This window comes from Numenius arquata, chromosome Z, assembly GCF_964106895.1.
Source record: "Numenius arquata chromosome Z, bNumArq3.hap1.1, whole genome shotgun sequence".
Taxonomy (NCBI): Eukaryota; Metazoa; Chordata; class Aves; order Charadriiformes; family Scolopacidae; genus Numenius; species Numenius arquata.
The window spans coordinates 74482028-74502405 of record NC_133616.1 but is presented as its reverse complement, the minus strand read 5'-3'; the positions used below and the strand labels follow the sequence as shown (position 1 = coordinate 74502405).

Here is a 20378-nt window from a genome sequence, read left to right as displayed (position 1 = left end):
TAGCTAATAGTACAAGTGACAGTCTCCCAAGAATTTCAGTTCTTAATGAGGTACAGATATGAACTAAAAGCTAAACCATAAAGGAGTATCTCAAAATTGAAAGTACTTTTTTAAAAAAAAAAAAAACAAAAACAAAAACAACAAAAAAACCAGTCAAGATTAGACAGTTTCTTCCCGGTCCACCTGGTGCCTGGGGCCACGGAACACTTCAGACGCTGCTTCTGCTCATGAAGGGCCGTTGAAGAGGTTTCCCAATTCTGCATGTCCTTTTTTGTCACGCTTAGGTGCTTTCTGGGATTTTTCAAGGGCAGATGTATTATTTCTGCTTTGAAACTGATCGTATCTTGCGACAGTGGATACACCATCAACAAACTTGGTCTTGTAGAGAACATTTGCGTTGTTAAACATTCCGTCTTTCAAGGACACCACAATAAACTAAAACAAACCAGAAAGCTTAATGTAAATGCTGCCATCCAAATAAAGACTTTAAGCATTGGAAAAGGCTTCTAAAAAGAGGACTCCTTTTACTTTATTTGGCTAATATCTGGGTGGTAATTCTTCAAAAAATACTCTGAACCTAACTGAAGCCCATCAGAATGTTAACATGCACCCCCAGCCAGACGTTTCCTGCATTCAATGATGCATGGCCCTGTCCATACCCCAGCGGTTGGTCTGGGACACAAGCCGCCACAGAACACCCCCTAGCTGTGCCTCAACCACCAGAAAAAATGTTGCCACAAATTTTGTAAGAATGCAGGATCTTTCACAGTCTAAAGGTACTGCTAAAATTGTTTTTACTACACTGGTAATGAATGTTAATGACTTGGAAAGGTCATGTCCTATGACTAAATAGAGATAGGCTCTGGCTTTTCACTCAGAGCACTGAGTTTCTTCAATTCTAGACTTTTTTTTTGCGGGGACAGGCCATAGTGATACAGATGCTTTCCACCGGTGCCTGGCTTATTTCAACAGAGTCAGAAATAAAATATTTTTAAAGCTCAGCTTAAAGAACTCTAGCAAAAAAAAAAAAAATTCAAGATGTAAGTCATGCCTGAAATTGATCATATCAGATATTCTTCCCTATTACTCCCTGTTTTTTAGACATTACAGCAACAGTTTACATTAAAATGTAATGCCCAGAAGTTTCACAGTTGCCGTATCATCAGCATAACTCCCATTTGAAACAACTTAGAAATACAACACACATCTCTGGAATAAAATACTCAAGCAGCTGAGATTCCTCAGTGGCAGACTGCCTCTGGAAATAACGAAGTGCATAAACAGATCATAATATTTTCAAGATCGTACCTGGGAGCGCGTGAAATGAGTATGAAGCATCTGCCCAATATTCTGGGTATGAGAGAGATCAAGGGCTGCATCCACTTCATCCAAGACGTAAATTGGGGCAGGTTTGAAGAGAAGCATGGCTAAGATCAAAGACAAGGCCACCAAGGATCTAACATAGAGAACAAGAACGTTATGTTTTACCCTCTTGTCTGAGAGGCTTTGGCTTACGAAAACAATTGTCTGGTAGTAACAAAATGCTCTCTCAAAAGCAGACTCATGCTGTAAGTTCTGAAGAGACAGAATGACAGCTTCTGCCACAACTTCTGATTTCAAAATGTGAAGCCTTCTGCCATAAATGGCAAATGTTACTTTTTCTTCTATTGGAAGATCAAGTCAGTTGGCTGATGATATTTATGTTGTTGCTTTACCTATTTTCAATTCTGAGTTTTGTTTTGCAGGGCTGTTTTTCAATGTACTGTTCTTGAAGCATTCTGTCCTTCAAGAAGTTCTGTATCTGTGTCTTGCCTCCTCCTAAATTCTCTTTCTACTTTTCAATTTGTTAGATATTTTTCCTTAAAAGTTGCAAATAAGCACATACCCTACACAGTAGCTGTAATCACTGTAGAAGAAAACTGTCACCATGACACTACTTTGACACCAGGGCAGAGCTTGCCTATGCAGAATTTTTGCGATTGCAACTCAAAGGCTGGAGCATTTAATTCATCAGTACCTCAGTACTACCTAGAATTAAATGAGGGTTTCTCATCACTCAGTGGAGAAATGACAAAAAATTAAGTAAACTTTTGCTGGTTTTCATATGCCAAGTACTGTATTGTTTTAAGTTGGATTCATCTTTGAGCTGCACTGAATTATTAATGCTTTCAATACTAAGTCAGGGTGGAAGGAGACACAGTCCCTGATTTGACCATGGAAAAGATTCATTGTTTGCTTTTCTGAACTGTAATTAGCTATACATGTCAATTATACATACAACTGCATTGGAAAACAACCAACCCACCCACAAAGTTCACCAACCTTTGTCCTCCACTAAGTTCTGTTAAGTTTTCCTTCCAGGTGTTTCCTAAGGCAACTTTGAACTCCAGGCCCTCCAAGACATTCTGGTTTTTACAGGCCACTAGCATAGCGCTGGCGCCAGGCAGAAGCGTTGAGAAAATTGAACCAAAGTCTTCATTCACCTAGAAGTCAGGCCATAAAAGATGTATGTATGTGCCTTGAATCAAGAGCACTAACAGCTAAAAACTTAGTGGTAAGCTGCACTATGGTCTAGATGTCTTGCCCAATTTAACTCAATGACTTCTTTTCCTATGTCTTGAAGATTAGCACATACAGGACAGTGAGAAAATTTTAGCACATGGAATCTTTTATTTTTCTCTGTACTGAAAACAGAAGCAACACCGAGGGGGACACCTTATACCAAGCATGTTAGAAGGATCAACTGAAAGAAATATTAGAAGGCTTCTTTATGCTATCAGCCAGGGAAATGGTTATGCCCTACCTCAGATTTATTAACTGGTAAATTGTGATTTCTCCCAATTAAAGAACTATTAAAAGTATAAGTACCTTGTAAGAGGCATACACTGGTATCCTCTCACTCCTCCTCTTCCCAGGATTACTTAGGCAATGTCCAGCTATTGGATGCGACATAACTTTGTAAATGTGGATTAAGATTTCCTTTTTAAGGAAATGCATCTGAGAACACACTTATTCCATCACCCATGATGCTTTTAAATACAATTCACTAATTTTTGCCAGACAAGATTTTGTAATGAAAAGCTACTATTTTGTCAGTAATATCTTGAATATGTGCAGTAATAATTAAAACCATTTGTGAGCTATTTAATCTTTGATATAATCAAGTCTTCTCAAAGGCCAAAAAGTACAGCTTCTGGTACAGCAGAAAAGAATGTGTCAAGAACTTTCCATGTAGAAAGAAGGGAAAAATTTATACTTTTGTTATAGTTCATGATATGAGAGAACTAGTAAGAAGGCAGAGTGTTTTGATAACAGAAACAAATCAGCTGTTGCTCTGTTCCAGCACTACCTATCCTGTCAGTGACAGGAACAGTAGCACAGGCCCACGGCACTACATTGTATGGGGCTACACAGAATCAGAGGATTTTAACTCTGGTAAATATTGGCTTAAGCAAACAAAAAGAAAAATAGACTGTATCACTTTTGTCCAGCTTCCATGTGACAGACAATGATTTCAGCATGCCAGTAACTTAATGTTCCTTAAATTTTTGTGGACTCTAGAAGGGAACGGTAAAATACTTTTGCAGGTTTAACTGTATCTTTGCAATTCTCAGAGAAGTCACGTCTTATTCTCAAAAGTGAGATGAAGCAGGAAAACCCAAGTGGTTTTTTTGTAATTTAAATGTAAGGGAGATTAGTTCTGGAAAGAGATGTCTTTTTTTCCCCACAGAAATACGCAAACCAGCAATCTATGATAAATCTGACCCTCTGCTAAGATGTGATGATTACATTTCAAGTGCCATACCTTTTTCCAAGCAATATGTAAAGCTTGAGTTTTCTTCTGGTCGAGCTCTTCAATAGTTGCAAGAATTTTTGACTTGTCATTCTCTACAATTCTTTTTTTCTTCATTAAGTCATTGTACTGGTGCAATGAGAAGAAAAGATTAATTTCAATTAACTTTGTGCTCAAATGCATTTTGTGCTAATCTTACAGTTTCACTGTTTATTGTTTTTGTAACCATGAAATAGCCATTAACCACAGGATTCAGACCCAAAGCATTCATTTTGCTGTATGCAGGATTTAAGTTTTCGGATATTGATTACAAATTAAAGCACTAGAATTTTCAACAATCAGCAAAGGGGAAGACCAATACTCTGACAGTAGCACTTGAAGCTGATCATGTTTCAGTTTCATTTGCTTTTCCATAGAATAAAGGATGTTTCTGGAGGCTGACAGGAAGGACAAGCCACTCCCAGTCGTGAAATGGTACTACAAAGGTTGGAAGTGTCTGTCTGTGAACAGTTTTGAGACAGTCCTGGAATCCTGAAATAGCTTCAAGATACAGATGAATTCAAGACAACGCTGGAATACCCTCAAGTTACCACGCTTGAAGATGAGCAGTTTTTTGATCTGTAACCTTTGATAAAGGATGTAATTTTCAGATACTGTAATGGACACCACAAAGCTTGCCGAATGCTGTTGCTACCAACTTAGGATGGACTTGGGGTAGGCAGGAATGAAATTATTCTTTTTACCACCCAAAGACAAGTTTAGGAAAACTAGTCCACAAGTGAATAGTTAAAAAATGTAAGCTAGTATAAGAGATGTAAGAAAAGATTTCCTGCTATCTCATGAAGATTTAGTTTTATTTTTGGTGTATTCAGAAATAGAGCATATGAAAATAAAAAGCTACATTATGCATAATACCATATACCCACCCTGCCCAATCTTTAAAGGTTAAAGCACAGAATGTTTACCCTCTCCTCTGTCTCAGAAAGCATATTCATAGCTCCCATGTTCACACTCCTTCCCAACTTCTCTTTTTTCTCCTGCAACTTTTGCAGCTTCTGAGCTGCTTCTTTAGGATCGTTAGTTTTGAAGTCATAGGCTGTGTTGGGCTGCCCAAAAAGTGCTTTCTCTGAAGCTATCCAGTCATACTCTTTCAGCATTTTAGTCACCTGTAAACAAGAAGATATGTTGAGGCTTTTTATTTTTCCCTTCTCAAATGTGAATGAAAAATAATTAAAAAGAAATATCCTGAAATTACTCTACAACACTAATCCTTTCATCCCAACTCAGCATAGGTACCCCTACAATGCTTCATGTGATTTCCAAGACTCTAGGATGAACCATGATTTTAAGAGAGCTTTCACATATACCCTTCACACTTATACAGAACACATTTTTCTATATTTGGACTAAGTCGTTGTCACTAAATCTTGGGATTAGCTTCTTTAATTAGTTAGCTAATTTGTCCCATTCTTTGCATTCTTCTGTGATCGCCTTCTCACTGTGATCTGCTCTCTATTAGTCCATACTGATAAGCTCTGTTAAAATTTACAATTTCCACGCCTCCTCCCCCTCCTGGGATAAAACTTTTCACATCAAGACCTACAAGTATGATAGAGCTTATTAAGAAAAAAGGCTATTTAATTTGCATGTGGAAAGGGAAATAACTACTCTAGGTCACAAAATGCAAGGAAAAACACTGTTCTGAAATACCTTGGTAGCAGCAGCATCAGTCTCTTGTTGATGTTTGCTGATACTGTGTTCTAATGATTTAAGCTTAAGCTGAAATTCATTATTTTGTTCTCTGTATTTTTCTCTCTCTGCAGATTTGGCATTAATTGCTTTATCCTGTTTCATAATTACTTCCTTCTGCTTGGCTAGCTCCTTCTGTGATTTCTCTACAGATATCTGAAAAGCAAATCAAACAGCCATTTATTAACTTCTTTCAAAAGCTAGTGTTAATTGTTAGAAGAGAAGGACACAGCAAGGAAGGAAAAACAATTCAGATATGGTAACAAAACCAAAAAATAACTACCTAGGTTAAACACAATTGAGTGCTGGCAAGAAAATCCAAACAACAAAATACACATTATAATTTGAGCTTTAGGGAATCATATCTTCAGTAACATCAGCACAGATAATGAAACACAGTATTCACTCTTACCATTGTCCGAGACACCTCAGCTGCCATTGTATTAATTTGCTCCTGGTAGTATTTGATTGCTTTATCTGCAGCCTCTACCTGTTGTTTATAGGAGGCCTGTTCTTTTTTGAGCTCTTCAACTTCCAGAACTAAAGTTTCAACTTCCTAGAAAGATGTTTTGAAATTTATTACAGTTAAACAGATAGAATTAAGATTCAGTTTGATGCAGTAAATGCCACAGAAAATCAGCAGTACCTGTTCTTCAGAAAGGGGGCAATCTCACCAAACAAGAAAAAAAAAAAAGCATTGCAATTTCTATGTAGTATATTAAGTTCCAAACCTGACAGAATTAAAACTTCAAGAGAATCAAGCTTTCTGACTACTGCAACCACTTTTGATACTGAGAAAATTGCCAAAGGTGACATTTTACCTGCTGCTTTTCTTTCTTTTTTTTGCTTGAAGTGTCTGCCTTTTTCTTGGCATCATCTAGTTTCTGCTGGGCGTTTTTTAGTTCTTTTTCACGTTCTGCTCCTGCATTTTTCATTTTATTCTCTAATGTCTTGTATTTATCTTCTGCTTTCTTTTGGCTCTCTTCAGTTTTCTTTAACATCTCTTCACACTCCACTGAAGCAAGAAGTACAGTACTGAGATTGGGCATTATTCTTATCTTTACATTTACATCCTGAACTCCAACTGAAATAAATTAGTCTTTCCCTCTAACAGAAAAAAGGTGGCTGTGTGTTTGCTAGTTACTGAAGTCAGCTATTTCACTGATTACTCTAGGACAGTGTGCCGCTGTTACATGTTATTGGTAATGCACTAAACAGACAACCAGTCATTAAAATTCATGAAAATAAGCCTTTTTTTTTTTTGACAGGGGCAAATATATGCCAAATCATACAATCAAGAACTAATCAATCAGACGGCTACCTAATAAGCTATTACCTCATCCCTAGAATACTATGTTCACGTATGTATCACTTCTGTTCACCATTTTCCTTAGATATTTTACTTACTGCAGCATTTGCTTCCTTTTAGATTTTCTCTTAGCTAAACAAACAGTACTTTCAATGCCTTATTGTTATGCAAACTATTTATATCACTAACCTTAAATATCTACACAAACAGATGGCTTGGAAAAAACAAAGATTACTCAAATATGGGATTAAATACATTTAAGAACTTCCCTGCAAACTTCCCTTTTCTCCTTTTATTATAAAGTACATAAAACACTTAATAAGAATATAACCTTTACTACAAGATAATGGTCAACCTTATGTAAATCACCTCTATGCAAGTCTATTGTGATTTGGTCCATATTCCAAAATATAAAGGTAGTATTTTCAAAGTTAAAAATATTTTTTCTTAAGCAAAGATCCTGCTGTTCTAACCGCCAAATACCCATCTCACTCTCAGCAATTAGTTTTCAGTTAAAAGATTAAGAACATATTTGTCACCAATGGTTTTCTTCAGGGCAAGAAGCTCTTCCTCTTGTTTATGATAAGCACTTTGATGAAGCTTTGTCTGCAACAGCTCTGCTTCCTCAGACTTCATCTCCCACTGCTGCTTCAGTTGCCGAAACCTGAGGACAGTAATGATGTACACTGCTATAATGAAGGGTGCCCAGCACTTCAGTTTCACAATTGAAGTAAGCAGATATAGAAATAAGTAGATAAAGAAATACTTATATTCCCATTCTAATGAGAGATACAGTGATGACTGTCAGACAAATAAGATTAAATGAATGAAAGTCTGATATAATTCCTTCAATGACAATTGTGAAATTTGTAGGTATGTATGTTATTACCTATGCAAGTCCTGATTATGTAGCCCTTGTAAAGTATATTAAAAACTAACAAATGCAACACATGGAATTTGGCAACAATTCAGAGCTTTTCCGGTTGGCAGCATGACAGATGCTAAGCTGAAGCATTAAAGAAAAAAATATCTAAACGCAAAACTAATTTATTCCCTTTAGTCATACTTCTACATAAATCCAGCTGGTAGATAGCATATCACACAATCCCTTATGGGATTTTTACAGAACTGACTAAACATATTTTCATATTCCATCTTTTAAAAAGATTTTCAGCAATTGAGTACTGGAAATCAAATACACTTAAAATGATTTAATTTAAATCCTTACAGCACTATCACTCACATATTCCCCTTTAGATATTTTCTTGGGAGAAAAATAAAAGCTACCACAAACTGAAATTCTGTATGGATGTTACAAAAGATGACTGGAACAGATCCATTCTTCAGCAGACTTCATTAAACTTTGGAAAACTTCAAGTGATTTCAGGTAGACATCATTGTATGCCATTTTTTTTCCTGTATTACCCAAAACAACGGTTTCTGGTATGTGTTATCTAAAAAGTAAATTTGCTTATTGATTGCTGTATTTACAAATTAACTTGTGGGGGGAGGGAAAGGGAGGAAGGGAATAATTTTCGGCATTTGCATTCTCAGCAGGCCCTATGCCCTCCAAAACTACTTCTTTATATTACATTTACTCAGTCACATAAGAGAAACGATTGACATTTCAAAGGGCAAACCTTACTTTTCAGCAACATTCTTCAAACTTGCCAGCTCATTCTCTACAGTCTCAAGTTCAGATTCCTTTGTCTTGAGTTCTACTGCAACATCTTTCATTTCTTGAAGTTTAGACAATATTGGTGCAACCTGTGAGGACGCACCTGTTCAGCGGAAAAAAAAAACCACAAACAAATCCAAGGTCAAACTAATTGGAATTAGACTAGGAGATTCACCACTGGCAAATAGCAAATTCTAAATGTTAATAATGAAGCAGGTTGATGACTTGTTTTAGTTACAAACCACAAAGGCAGCTAGGCTAAAGTTACAGTAGTTCAACAGCAGTGAAAGACTGTCTCATCTGCTACAGAATTTAGTTCTGCAGACTTTGAATACTATACATGCATTACTTGTGAAATCAACTAACTTTTCAAAATTTATTAAATTACCTCAAATTAATTAATTACTTCAAAAAGTGCTTGAATTCAAAGCATTTCTCATCCCAAGAGAATTATATAGCCAAATAAGATTTAAGTATTTAAATTCTAAATTACTTCATGAAAAGTTTGCCACTAATTTTTTCTTGGTCTAATCAATTTTATTTCAGCTCAAGACTGACGAATCTTTGCTAAAACACATCATATTATCCTCAGTATGAGTCTAAACAAAAACATTATTTTTATTTTTATTCTATTTTTATCAAATTTTTATAAAAAACATGCAGAGCTGTAAACAAATCAACAGGCACACAATATTATTATATGAATAAAACCAGCAATTGCCTCCATGCAGAGTGCCCTGCGGGTCAAACGTATCTCCATCAAGTGTAACACTTCTTGTCATTATCCTTTTGTCAAAGGTCACTTTCTTAGCATTATCCATGTTATTACAGATCAATGTTGTTCCAAAGACATATTCCATTGCTTTCTGGAGCTCAGGTTCATATCCAACTAGAGAAAGGGCTAAATCCAAGTTACCGCAACCAGCCTGGAAATCAAATGAAATGCAATTAGTATGCCTTGAGTTGTAAGAATTTTCAAATTTAATTTCTGCCTTTTCTTAATAAAAATACTTTCTAAAAACATCATTACATTTTAAAACCATTTCAGTTAAAACTGGAATAATTAATATCCATTTAAACATTGTATAGCTGAAAGTATACAAAGGAAAAAATAAAATCAAGATACCCTCAAACCCTATAGAAATTATTATTAGCATAAGCATTAAGAAGTCCATGTTTTTAGCAAAGAAACAATGAAAAAGGTACACAAGCAAAATAGTTTAAATAATGTATTTATTTACATACCAAGGTTTGAGCCAACTTGACTGTGTCCTGTCCAAGACATCTGGCTGCAATTTTGTTTAGTGGAATGATGGTGTATCGACGCTTCAGTTCACCCTTTTCTAGAAGCTTTTTGCCAGTAACCTCAAACAAGCAAAGTTACAAAGCACACCTCAATATCTAACTGATTTTATAATGTAAGACAACAGGACACTGCAAGAGGAATACAGTGTTGCCAGTAACTACACAGGACTCCCTTGACCTATTTGAAACATACACCTGGGTCGCTAATCCTGAATCACACAAGCTCATCTCAACATTCAAGAGTTTTGTATTAAAGCAATAAACATACCTCTGTGTCCACAATAATGTTATAGAGTTTCCCTCCAGCCGCCGCTTCTAAGGCTTTTGCTTTGGATAGATCTTTCACAGTGATAAGAGACACAACAGGGCCTTTCACATGGTTTGGATTCCAATTTTTTTCTGGATCCCTTAAAATAAATTTAAATTGTGATAATCACACATTTGTTTCTCTCCCACACATCTCAAAAAATATATATTCAAAAACTCATGCTGCTTATTATATTGGTATAAGAAGTTCTAAATTCTATCAGGAAAAAACCCACAGAAAATGGTTAACTTAAATACTTCAGGGCAAGAGACCTCCTAATTAAGAGTCAGTTACAAAGTCATTAGAAAAATATCCAGCCTGATTTTGGTATAATTTGTTCACGCAATTTTCAACCGATTTTCACTATGGGTCCTATTATTAGTACAGCTATAGAAATGTATGTTCAGACTGACTAGTACATAAGCAAATAAATCTGGGGATACATATATTTGATTGGTGGAGATACGATGTTGACCTTCCCCTACTCACAGTTCTCAGGCAGGACTCTGAAAAGTAATGATTACATATTTTTTGCAGTTTAAACCTTTGGCTTCTACAATTTTAGCTACTGAAATTGAGTTATGCCTTGCAAACACCATCATACAAAGTTTTAATTCCAGTGATTTTGATAAGGCTGCCATTTAAGAATGACTGCCTCACTTCCCCTGCTGCCCATTAACTCAGTTAAAGTTTTCTGGCTTCTCCCTCCTCCCCTGCCTTCACTTGCATCGCAGGTAAGACAGTCACTATTCACTGGCACTAAAATGAAAGCAACCCCCATAAGCCACGCATAAAATGCCCCAAAAAGCACTTTCAAATGCCTTTTAGGATCACACTGAGATCTTACTTGTATTCAAACTGTAGATGAGGAAACTTCGCCATTAAGCCTTCATACAACTCTCTCAGCCGGCTGATGTCATTAGTCAACTCCTTCTTTTTTGCTAAAAGGGCTGCTTCTTTCCCTTCTTCAGAATTGAACACAAACAGCAGATAAACATACAGAACATAGAAATCCACTAGCTTAAAAATTGGTATGCTACACTATTACTATACCTATATGTAGAGAATACCTAATTGAAAGACTTCCTAAAATTCCTTGTACATTTCGAGTTTAGACAACACCATCACAATATCAAACATGCAAAGAAAGAGTTAAAGTCAAATGTGCTTTTTTAAGTGTCATTCTGGAATATCAATTTACCATTTTGAGTAGCTTCTGCAACAAACATTACCTGGAATAAGAAATTAACTTTAAGAAATGTTTTAGGTAAGGAAAACCAGGAAGGAATACGGAGGTTGGTCACTTTTCCCATCAAAATTTTAGATGGAATTTAAGTTTTCTATCAAACTTTAAAAGATTAAACCAAAAGTTTATAAAAGCAAATTACTTTACTTTTGGTGGAAGACAAGAGCTTGCAGAGCTTTGACTAGAGAAATTTCTTTGTGCATGAAAGCAGCATACTTGTTTTTTTCAGTTCCTTCTGGTATTGGGTCTGGGTGGAATGGAGTTAACTTTCCCCATAGCTGCCCTCATGGTGCTGTGTATTTCTACTAGAAAGCTGTCGATAACACACCAGCACTTTGGCTACTGTTGAGCAAGGCTCGCACATCATCAGGGCTGTCTCTCCAACATCCCCCCCTCACCAGCAGGCTGCGGTGGGCAAGAGGTTGGGAGAGGACATAGCCAGGGCAGCTAGCCAAAGCGATACTCCGTAACATGTGAAGATGTGCTCAGCAATAAAAGCTAAGAGAAAGGAGGATAGGATGGGGTGTTCATTATTAAGGCATTTGTCTTCCAGACCAGCTGCCATGTGTACTGAGGCCCTGCCTCATAGGAAGTGGGTGGACATCGCCTGCTGATGGGAAGTAGAGAAGTGGAGAGTTTATCTTTTTGTTTTCCTTTGCTTCTGTGTCCAACAGAGCCAGTTCCAGCTGGCTCTAAGACTGACCCACTGCTGCCCAACATATTTAAGCGGGGGTGAAAACTGATGCACAACAGCAGCCGGTAGAAAGGAGTGAGAACATGTGAGAAAAACAACCCTGCAGACACCAAGGTCAGTGAAGAAGGAGGGGGAGGAGGTGCTCCAGGTGCCAAAGCAGAGATTCCCCTGCCCGAGGTGAAGACCACGGTGACGCAGGCTGTCCCCCCTGCAGCCCATGGAGGTCCACAGCGGAGCAGACAGCTGCCTGCAGCCTGTGGAGGATGCCATGCCAGAGCAGGTGGATGTGCTCCAAAGGAAGCTGTGACCCCATGGAGAGCCTGTGCTGGAGATAGGCTCCTGGCAGGTCCTGTGAGCCCACAGGGGACCCATGCTGGAGCAGGGAAGAGTGTGAGGAAGGAGTGGCAAAGGCAATGCATAAAGAACCACAGTCACCATTCCTGTTCCTCTGCACCACTCAAGGGAAGAAGGTAGAGAAAACCAGGAGTGAAGTAGAGCCCAGGAAGAAGGGAAGGCTGGGGGAAAGATGTTTTACAGTTTGTTTTGATTTGTCATTATTCAACTCTGATTTGATTGGTAATAAATGAAATTAGTTTCCCCAAGCTGAGGTTCTTTTGCCCGTGACAGTAATTCCTGAGTGATCTCCCTGTCCTTTTCTCAACCCATTGTATTTTCTCTCCTCTGTCCATTTGAGGAGGGGGAGTGATAGAGTGGTTTGGTGGGCACCTGGCAGCCAGCCAACAACCACCCACCACTTACATATTCCTTTTCAGATTTCCCCAAAATGATGCACTAGAACTCAGTACAGACCTTCATAGTTCAGCACCTTCATTTGGCTCTCTAATTTTTCTTTCACTTTTCTGACAGCTTCAAGTGCTTCTTGGTTTTTCTTGTAGCCTCCATCCATCTTTTTAACTTCAGCTTGTTTTGTCTTTAATTCTTGTTTTGCATAATTCAACTTCATTTGAGTCTGCAAGCAGTAAGAAAATATGGAACCAGATGACCTTCAAAGAGAATCTTGCAAGTGCAGATTTAAAACGCTGGCACTAACAAAGTGCGCATATAATTTGTACAAGTTTCCACTGGTTGCAGAAATGCCAAAAAGCACCCTTGGCTTTTCAAAGTAAGGGCACAGGTGATTTGGAAATAAAACCATAAATCATATATATAGTATCCTATATATAGTATCCTATATATAGTATCCTATATATAGTATCCTATATATAGTATCCTATATATAGTATCCTATATATAGTATCCTATATATAGTATCCTATATATAGTATCCTATATATAGTATCCTATATATAGTATCCTATATATAGTATGAATGCGTATCATGGACAGCAGTCTTTATTTCTTCCTATCCAATATTGTCAATCATTTGAATACTGAGTCCTACTTTGTCTCAAACACCAGTTACTATACTTCCTCACAGAAATGTTACAGCTTTTCCCTATTTGTCTATATCTATGCAACGATATATATATTTTTTTTATTACCTGTTTTATCAAAAAGTTACCTTCAAGCATATGCCAGCTTGTAAAATACATAGATCTGTAGATATTCTGCAAATCTTTTCACTGACCTTTCAAGAGTGTGTCATTTGGCTTTCAGACAATTTTCAAAAGAAGCAGGAAGGCTGGAGACAGGCAGAGCTTTTATTCTTACCTGTTTAGCCTCTGTGACTGCTTTGCTGATTTCACTTTTGCAGGCCATCATTTGCCCAGCAAAAGTAGCTGCTTCCCCATCATCATTGCTGGACAATCCAGCAGACACAGCATTAAAATGCTGTTGTGCTGCAGCTAAAGCATCTGCATCTTTTTCACTTGCTTCTTCTAAAGCACGTAGTTCTGCCTCTATTTTCTTTACTTCTTCCTCCTTTGACACTAATGCTTTAGCATCCTTCAGCAAAACAAAGAACACAAAGAGAAAGAGAGAACTTCAGTCCCACTAACTTTACATTCCTGTTGTTTAGATGAAGAGCTATGAGTAGTTTCATGAACTACATTTCTATAACCCATTGTCAGATTTTGTGATCTTACAATTTGTCTTTGAATGTTTTCAAACGTCTACTTGCCCAATGTGTACTGAAGAGCTACAGAAAGGTGAAATACAGGAATAAATGACAACTACCCAAGAACTAGGAGAAACATCTCTTTCTTCCCAATATCTAAAATCATAGAATGGTTTAGGTTGGAAGGGAGATCCAACATCTCCTTGAAGATCATTTAGTTCCAACCCCCCTGCCACGGGCAGGGACACCTCCCACTAGAGCAGGTTGCTCAAAGCCCCATCCAGCCTGGCCTTGAACACCTCCAGGGATGGGGCATCCACAGCTTCCCTGGACAACCTGTTCCAGTGCCTCACCACCCTCACAGTAAAGAATTTCTTCCTGGTATCTAATCTAAATCTACCCCTCTTCCAGGACAGACTATTCTTCAGTGCTCCTTTGCACGAAAATAAAAAATCAACTGTCAGAAATATGCAATGTAGAAATTTCTCCTTTAATTTTAAGAATACCACATCCAGAAAACATAATAGTTTTAAAGCTATAAGGATCTCTCCTGAGCTTAACAGGAGATTCGCAAACCTGAAGAGTAGCACTTTGTATATGCATATTTGTTTCTAATGGGAATCTACTACCTATGCCACACAAATCAAACAGTGCCCTTACCATTTGTTTGAGCCTTCCTGATGTATTCTTGCGAATTGTAGGATTTTTCTTATAATAGGTAAGAAAAAACAGCTGTCCCCCTCAAACTGAATTAATTTAGTGTTTGAAGAAAATTACAAAAGCTTTTACCTCCTGCATACTTTTTACCAGTTCTTCATACTTTTTCTCTTCGCTTTTTAAGTTTTGCTTCTTAAGATCAAGGGCACTTTGTGCTTTAGTATTAACTCTTTGAATTTCTGAAAGTGCATCCTGCAGTGAACGGAGCGTACCACCAACTTCCTTTAATCAGAAATAAAAGAAGTTTAATTCAGCCTAAGAAACCAATACAGTATTAGTAGTATTTCATCTTCTGTTCACAGCTATATGTAGAAGAAAAGGTAAATATCTGATCAAGGAGGCAGTGAGACTCCAATGCAAATCAGTCAGAACATCTCTTCCCTCTGAAATCCAAACTACCTTGAAGCCACTACTGAAGCCCCACATCATGGGACACTGTTCCTGTACAAAAGCTGCATTAAGGCACGATCCTTTGGGCCATCCTGTATGTAACCAAATTTACTGACCCCAAAACTGAGGTCAGTACTGATTTTTGTTGAACAGGAGTTTCCTACTTGAAGTGTATTTCTTTTGAGACTTCAACAAAAGGGACCCAAAAAAATCTCTGGCAAAACTCGCCGCTGAATGCACAGAGTGGAAACATGAAAGCAAACATTTTCTATCCTTCAGTTACTATTCATTCACAGTGATTAGAAGTAAAACATTTCAGACAAATGAAAACTTTAAATGGGTGTCTTTTAGACAATGGTTAAGAACGACAATGAGCAGTGTATAACCTAAACAACCCACCAGAAGATAAAAATTCAAGGGTCTATTACCTGTAAAAGTAATTTCTCTCTCATATAACTCCTTGTATTCAGATATTCAGACAAGCATAACTCTGTTCTCACTTACCTCACCCCTTTTCTTTTCCATCTCCACCATTTCTTTATTAAGTTCTTCTAACTTCTTTTCACTTTCAGCCATTGATTCCTGAAGCTTCACTACATTGGCCTGCATTTCCTCTAATGTTTCAGCAGAGTTTGCCTTTGTCTTTTCAGCCAGAAAAAACTGATAAGCTATACAGAGGCGGCTTAAATGTTCTATTGCTCGTACTACTTTTTGGTATTCTAGATAGGATGATCGTTCCTGAAAAGACACCAATTCAAAAACCACTCTAAAATTTGATGGAAAAATAATATTAAGTAGGATTGTTATAGAAATCTTCTAAGCACTTCTACTAACACTATTATTGGTAGATAAGAGGAAGGATTCCCCGTGTTAAGGAATATATTCAGTACTGTACATTCAAGCCTGCTTAGGAAAATCTTAGATAAAACAATACTCGTACAGTTGATTATAGAGCAGAAATATCACTTCACACGTTTTTTAAGAATTAAGATGTGTTTTTATCTTCTATTTTTATCTAGTTATCTTGTTTTCTTCCTTCTCCCTATATTCCCCTCTAGGATGTCCTGGAGTGCCGAATGACACATTTTCTATTTGGACAGAATATAAAATTTGTCTCTCTGAAAACATTCTACAAATGTTGAATATATTCTGCATGTTGAAAATATTCTACAAATGCTGCTGGTTTAGCCACCACATGCTAGTTCAGGGTAGCTCAAAGTATTTTTTCAGTACTTTGAGGGCCCTACCCCTCTTCTAACTTTTTCATACCTCTTTCAGTTTCTGTAAAGTTGGAGTGATCTCCTCATTTAAGACCTGAAACACAAAACAGAACATTACTATTAAAGATTTTTAAAACTCTTTCGTGTCTAAGCATGAATATCTAGTTCTGGGTGCAGAAATGAAATAGTCTAAAAGTTAAAAACTACACTAGTTATTCAGTTATCTTTAACAAATATAAAAGAAAGTATACTTTCCAACATGTAGTACCATTTGAATTGCTTTCAGTTTGCTTTCCTTCTTATCTATGGTTTTCTGGACAGCTATTTTCTTGCATTCATACATCCTAGTACCAGCTGCTTCTTCAATCATAGCTAACAGCTAAAAAATAAAACAATGCAACAAAAACTTAATGTTTCTTCTTATGTTAGATAGTTCTGAGTTGAACCTAAGTTGAATAAACATCTCATTGCCCTCCAATACCATTTTCCCCTCCCATTGATTCTTGTTATTCAAAATCAATCAATAAAACTTCAGACAAAAAACTGCTACAACTTTCTTACCTCTGCTGGCTTCATATTTAGAACTTTGGTAATTCGTCCCTGGTGACAGAAAGATAAAACAAGAATGGTGGTTGTGTACCATGTAATAGCAAAAAACCAAAACAAAACTCCTAAACCAAAAACACCCACTCATTTTCATACATTATATTATAAGCTTAAACAAGGGGTTTGGCATGGCTGGTGTTGGTTGGTTTTTTGGGTGGTGGGGTTTTTTTTTCTGCAAGGATAATCTAGTTTACTCAATTGTTTAACTCTTGAAAGTTCAAACAAGTCACTTCTTCAGGCAGCAAGCTTGAAATAGCCCTTATATCTTCTCTTAGGCTTGTCCTCCACATTCTTGATTACATCTTAAATGAGTAACGCACATATTTTGTTATAGAGTCTTACTGATCTGCTGATGTTTAATTAGCTCTTAATCATAAACTGGCTTTTTGGAGATTTAGTAACTAGGGCAAAATAGGTGCAAAACTTCCTCCTTTCTCCCTGTAATTTGGGACAGTTCCATTTGAAACAGTAGATCCTGCTCTCTTCTATTATTCTTGCAAATATTTCATGGATTTGTCTAGTCCCTGTGTTGATGTTTATAAGGGTCTTTTTAATTGGTCAGCTCTTAATTGTGACTTAAGAAAGCAGGTATATCAATTTCATTCAAAATATTGTCTAACATGGAACAGACATAATAGGAAATAAAATCTCTGTCTTTTTAGCATTATAATAAAAGCAACACCTATCTGTTAAAGGGACAAAAAAACCAACATAAAATTGGAATATGTTTAAGAAAAATACTTGCTACATGAAGTCTTGTGCTACAAGACACATGATTTAGGGTCAAACTATGCTGTACTGGAAATCTTAACTACTTAGCAGACATTTGATTTTTACTTGATAAGAAGTTGCTTTTCTCTGATTAGGAAATTGAATTCTTCCATTATCCATCTTGCCTTAAATTTAGTGCGATTTCTATTCTTTTCAAATTTTATAAGAATGAACACAATACCTGCATAATGAGGAAGTGAGGGTTATTAACATTGAGTCCAACAGAACAGAAGAGATCCTGCACACGACTGTTGGAAGCATTCACACCATTGATAAGGTACTTATTTCTACCTCCAATGACAACCTGGAGAAGGAAAAGAAATGGAAGAAATTTTTAAGTGATTTAAAAATTACTTGACATTATGAGAATATAAATTGTAATGAAGAATAAAAACTCTGAGCAAATCCCATATATTGTATCTTTGCATACTACACAGAACATCAAAACAGATCTTGTTGGACTGAACAAAACATAAGAAGGATCAGTCATTGAGGGCGATATGGATAAGAAAATTTCCAAACTCCACAAGGTTTCACTTCTACAATTTGTGTTACTAACTACACTGTAGAAGCATTGCCTCAGTTCCAAAAACCCGGAGACTTTAAAAATTACATTTTTTTTTTTCTTCAAAAGTTCCCCTGTTGAGCATGGTAAAAGTGTATATAGGTTACTGAGCAATACAAATATTAAAGACTCACCTGCCTAGTGATGGTGATCTCATCATTAGCTTCAAATCCCAGTGGACTTACTTTCTTGTCAGTATTATCAAAGGTAATAGACACAGTTGCTTTAGTAATGCCAGCTTGCCCATTTTTATAAACTAGGTCTTGCAAGTTGGAAGCTCGCACCTAAATCCATGGAACAGACAAATACATTTTTGAAAGAAATTCACTACACAGCTTCAGTGTACTTGTGTAGGTCTCAGAGAAATCAATGAAAAAAATGCAGATATAGCTGTAGATTTGAGTTCGTACGAGAGACTGACATTTGGGAGCTATAAGTGTTGTAAAACCACAGGCGGAGTGTGCCAGTCTAGTTTTAGTGAGCCAGCTAATTGTTTCTGCATGAGATTCCTGACAAAAACTGAATAATGTTTAAAAAAAAAAAAAGCCAGATGATTAGTTCAGTCACTAGTACATTTACTTAAAGAACATTTATTATTCCTAATGCAGTTATGAATAAATGGGCAATAAATAATAATACATAATAAATAATGGGAATGAATAAATATTCATTCAGAAATTAATAAAAAAAGTGTTGCTTCGATTTGTCTACAATTATGGGGGTAGTGGGGGAGGGAATAGAAAAAAACCACCTGAAGACTCAAAGTGATCTCAGAGCACACAATTTTATAAGAGTTAAGCAGATATATCATAGTTTAAATAGCAGACATTGCATGAAAATCAGCTTATTTTTTTCTGATGAACCAGTTGGCCAAATTTTAAGACCCACTCCAGAAGTGAAAAAGTTTCCAGTGATGGAACGAGGGGTAACAGGCACAAGCTGGAACATAGGAAGTTCCATTTAAATACGAGGAGAAACTTCTTTACGGTGAGGGTGACAGAGCCCTGGAACAGGCTGCCCAGGGAGGTCATGGAGTCCCCTACTCTGGAGATTTTCAAGACCTGCCTGGATGCAGTCCTGAGTAACATGCTCTAGGCAATCCTGCTTTAGCAGGGGAGTTGGACTAATGATCTCTAAAGGTCCCTTCCAACTCTGACAATTCTGTGATTCCATGAAATAAACAAATTAGTGCCTTTAGCTGCAAAAGTTCTTCAGCTTGAGGCTGCCATCTTTTAAGTGGGTATTCTTAGTATAATATTCTAAGCTGCATACTTTCAGCGACTGTAGTATAATGATGAAATTGTAATTCAATCTTAAGAAAGAGCAAGAATGACAGAGACCCAGTTATATGTAATGAATGGGTTTTTTTTCATATATAGAATCACTACTTTAGGTCCTCCATCAGAGATTACTCACGAGAGCAATATGAAATGTTGCTGACAGAAGAAAGACCTTTCTTATATGCAATCTCTCTCTTTACCTGTGTCAAGTTGGTGATTCCCAACAGGAAACAGATTGAGTCCAAGATATTGGATTTGCCGCTACCATTCAAGCCAGTAATGGCATTGAATAATGGGTCAAAGTCACGAATTTCTGTCCTCTGAGCATAGGACTTAAATCCTTCAAGAACAATTGATTTGATGTACATCTTCTCTGTGTTCCTGAGGGACTGGGAAAAGTATTCCTCCCAAGAGTATGAAGGAAGGTATCTGGATTATAATCCTACAGATTTCAAAGAGAAAAAAAAAAAAAAAAAGCAAACGAATCATAGTGCATGCCAAACAAACAGCTAAATGTGTGAGAAAATTGAAAGAACACACGCCTTTTACAACAAAAAGATTATGCATTTATAAACGGAAAGTTCCAAGTGGACCCCAGATCCAGGAAGCATCCCAACAACAACCTGCACTTCAATATTTTTAAGCGACATGACTTTACACAACGTTCATCATGACCTGTGTATGAAGACCCTGGTTTCTCACAAAGCCTGGCGTGAGCCCATCAGCCGACG

General features: G+C 36.9%; 1 protein-coding gene across 1 annotated transcript; it reads right to left on the bottom strand.

The window, feature by feature from the left end:
- Positions 1-225: 225 nt before the first annotated feature.
- On the bottom strand, positions 226-20015 carry SMC2 (structural maintenance of chromosomes 2). The gene is made up of 24 exons (XM_074166886.1): positions 19848-20015; positions 18502-18651; positions 17984-18106; positions 16987-17025; positions 16694-16804; positions 16475-16519; positions 15710-15943; positions 14888-15037; positions 13753-13986; positions 12892-13051; positions 10989-11106; positions 10103-10241; positions 9775-9894; positions 9251-9455; positions 8497-8632; positions 7391-7515; positions 6364-6557; positions 5955-6098; positions 5504-5698; positions 4759-4959; positions 3806-3922; positions 2323-2483; positions 1309-1456; positions 226-435 (listed from the first exon to the last, which is right to left on the bottom strand). Exons 1-24 carry the CDS (start codon positions 20013-20015, stop codon positions 226-228), a joined length of 3627 nt encoding a protein of 1208 aa, XP_074022987.1.
- Between the last annotated feature and the right edge of the window lie 363 nt (positions 20016-20378).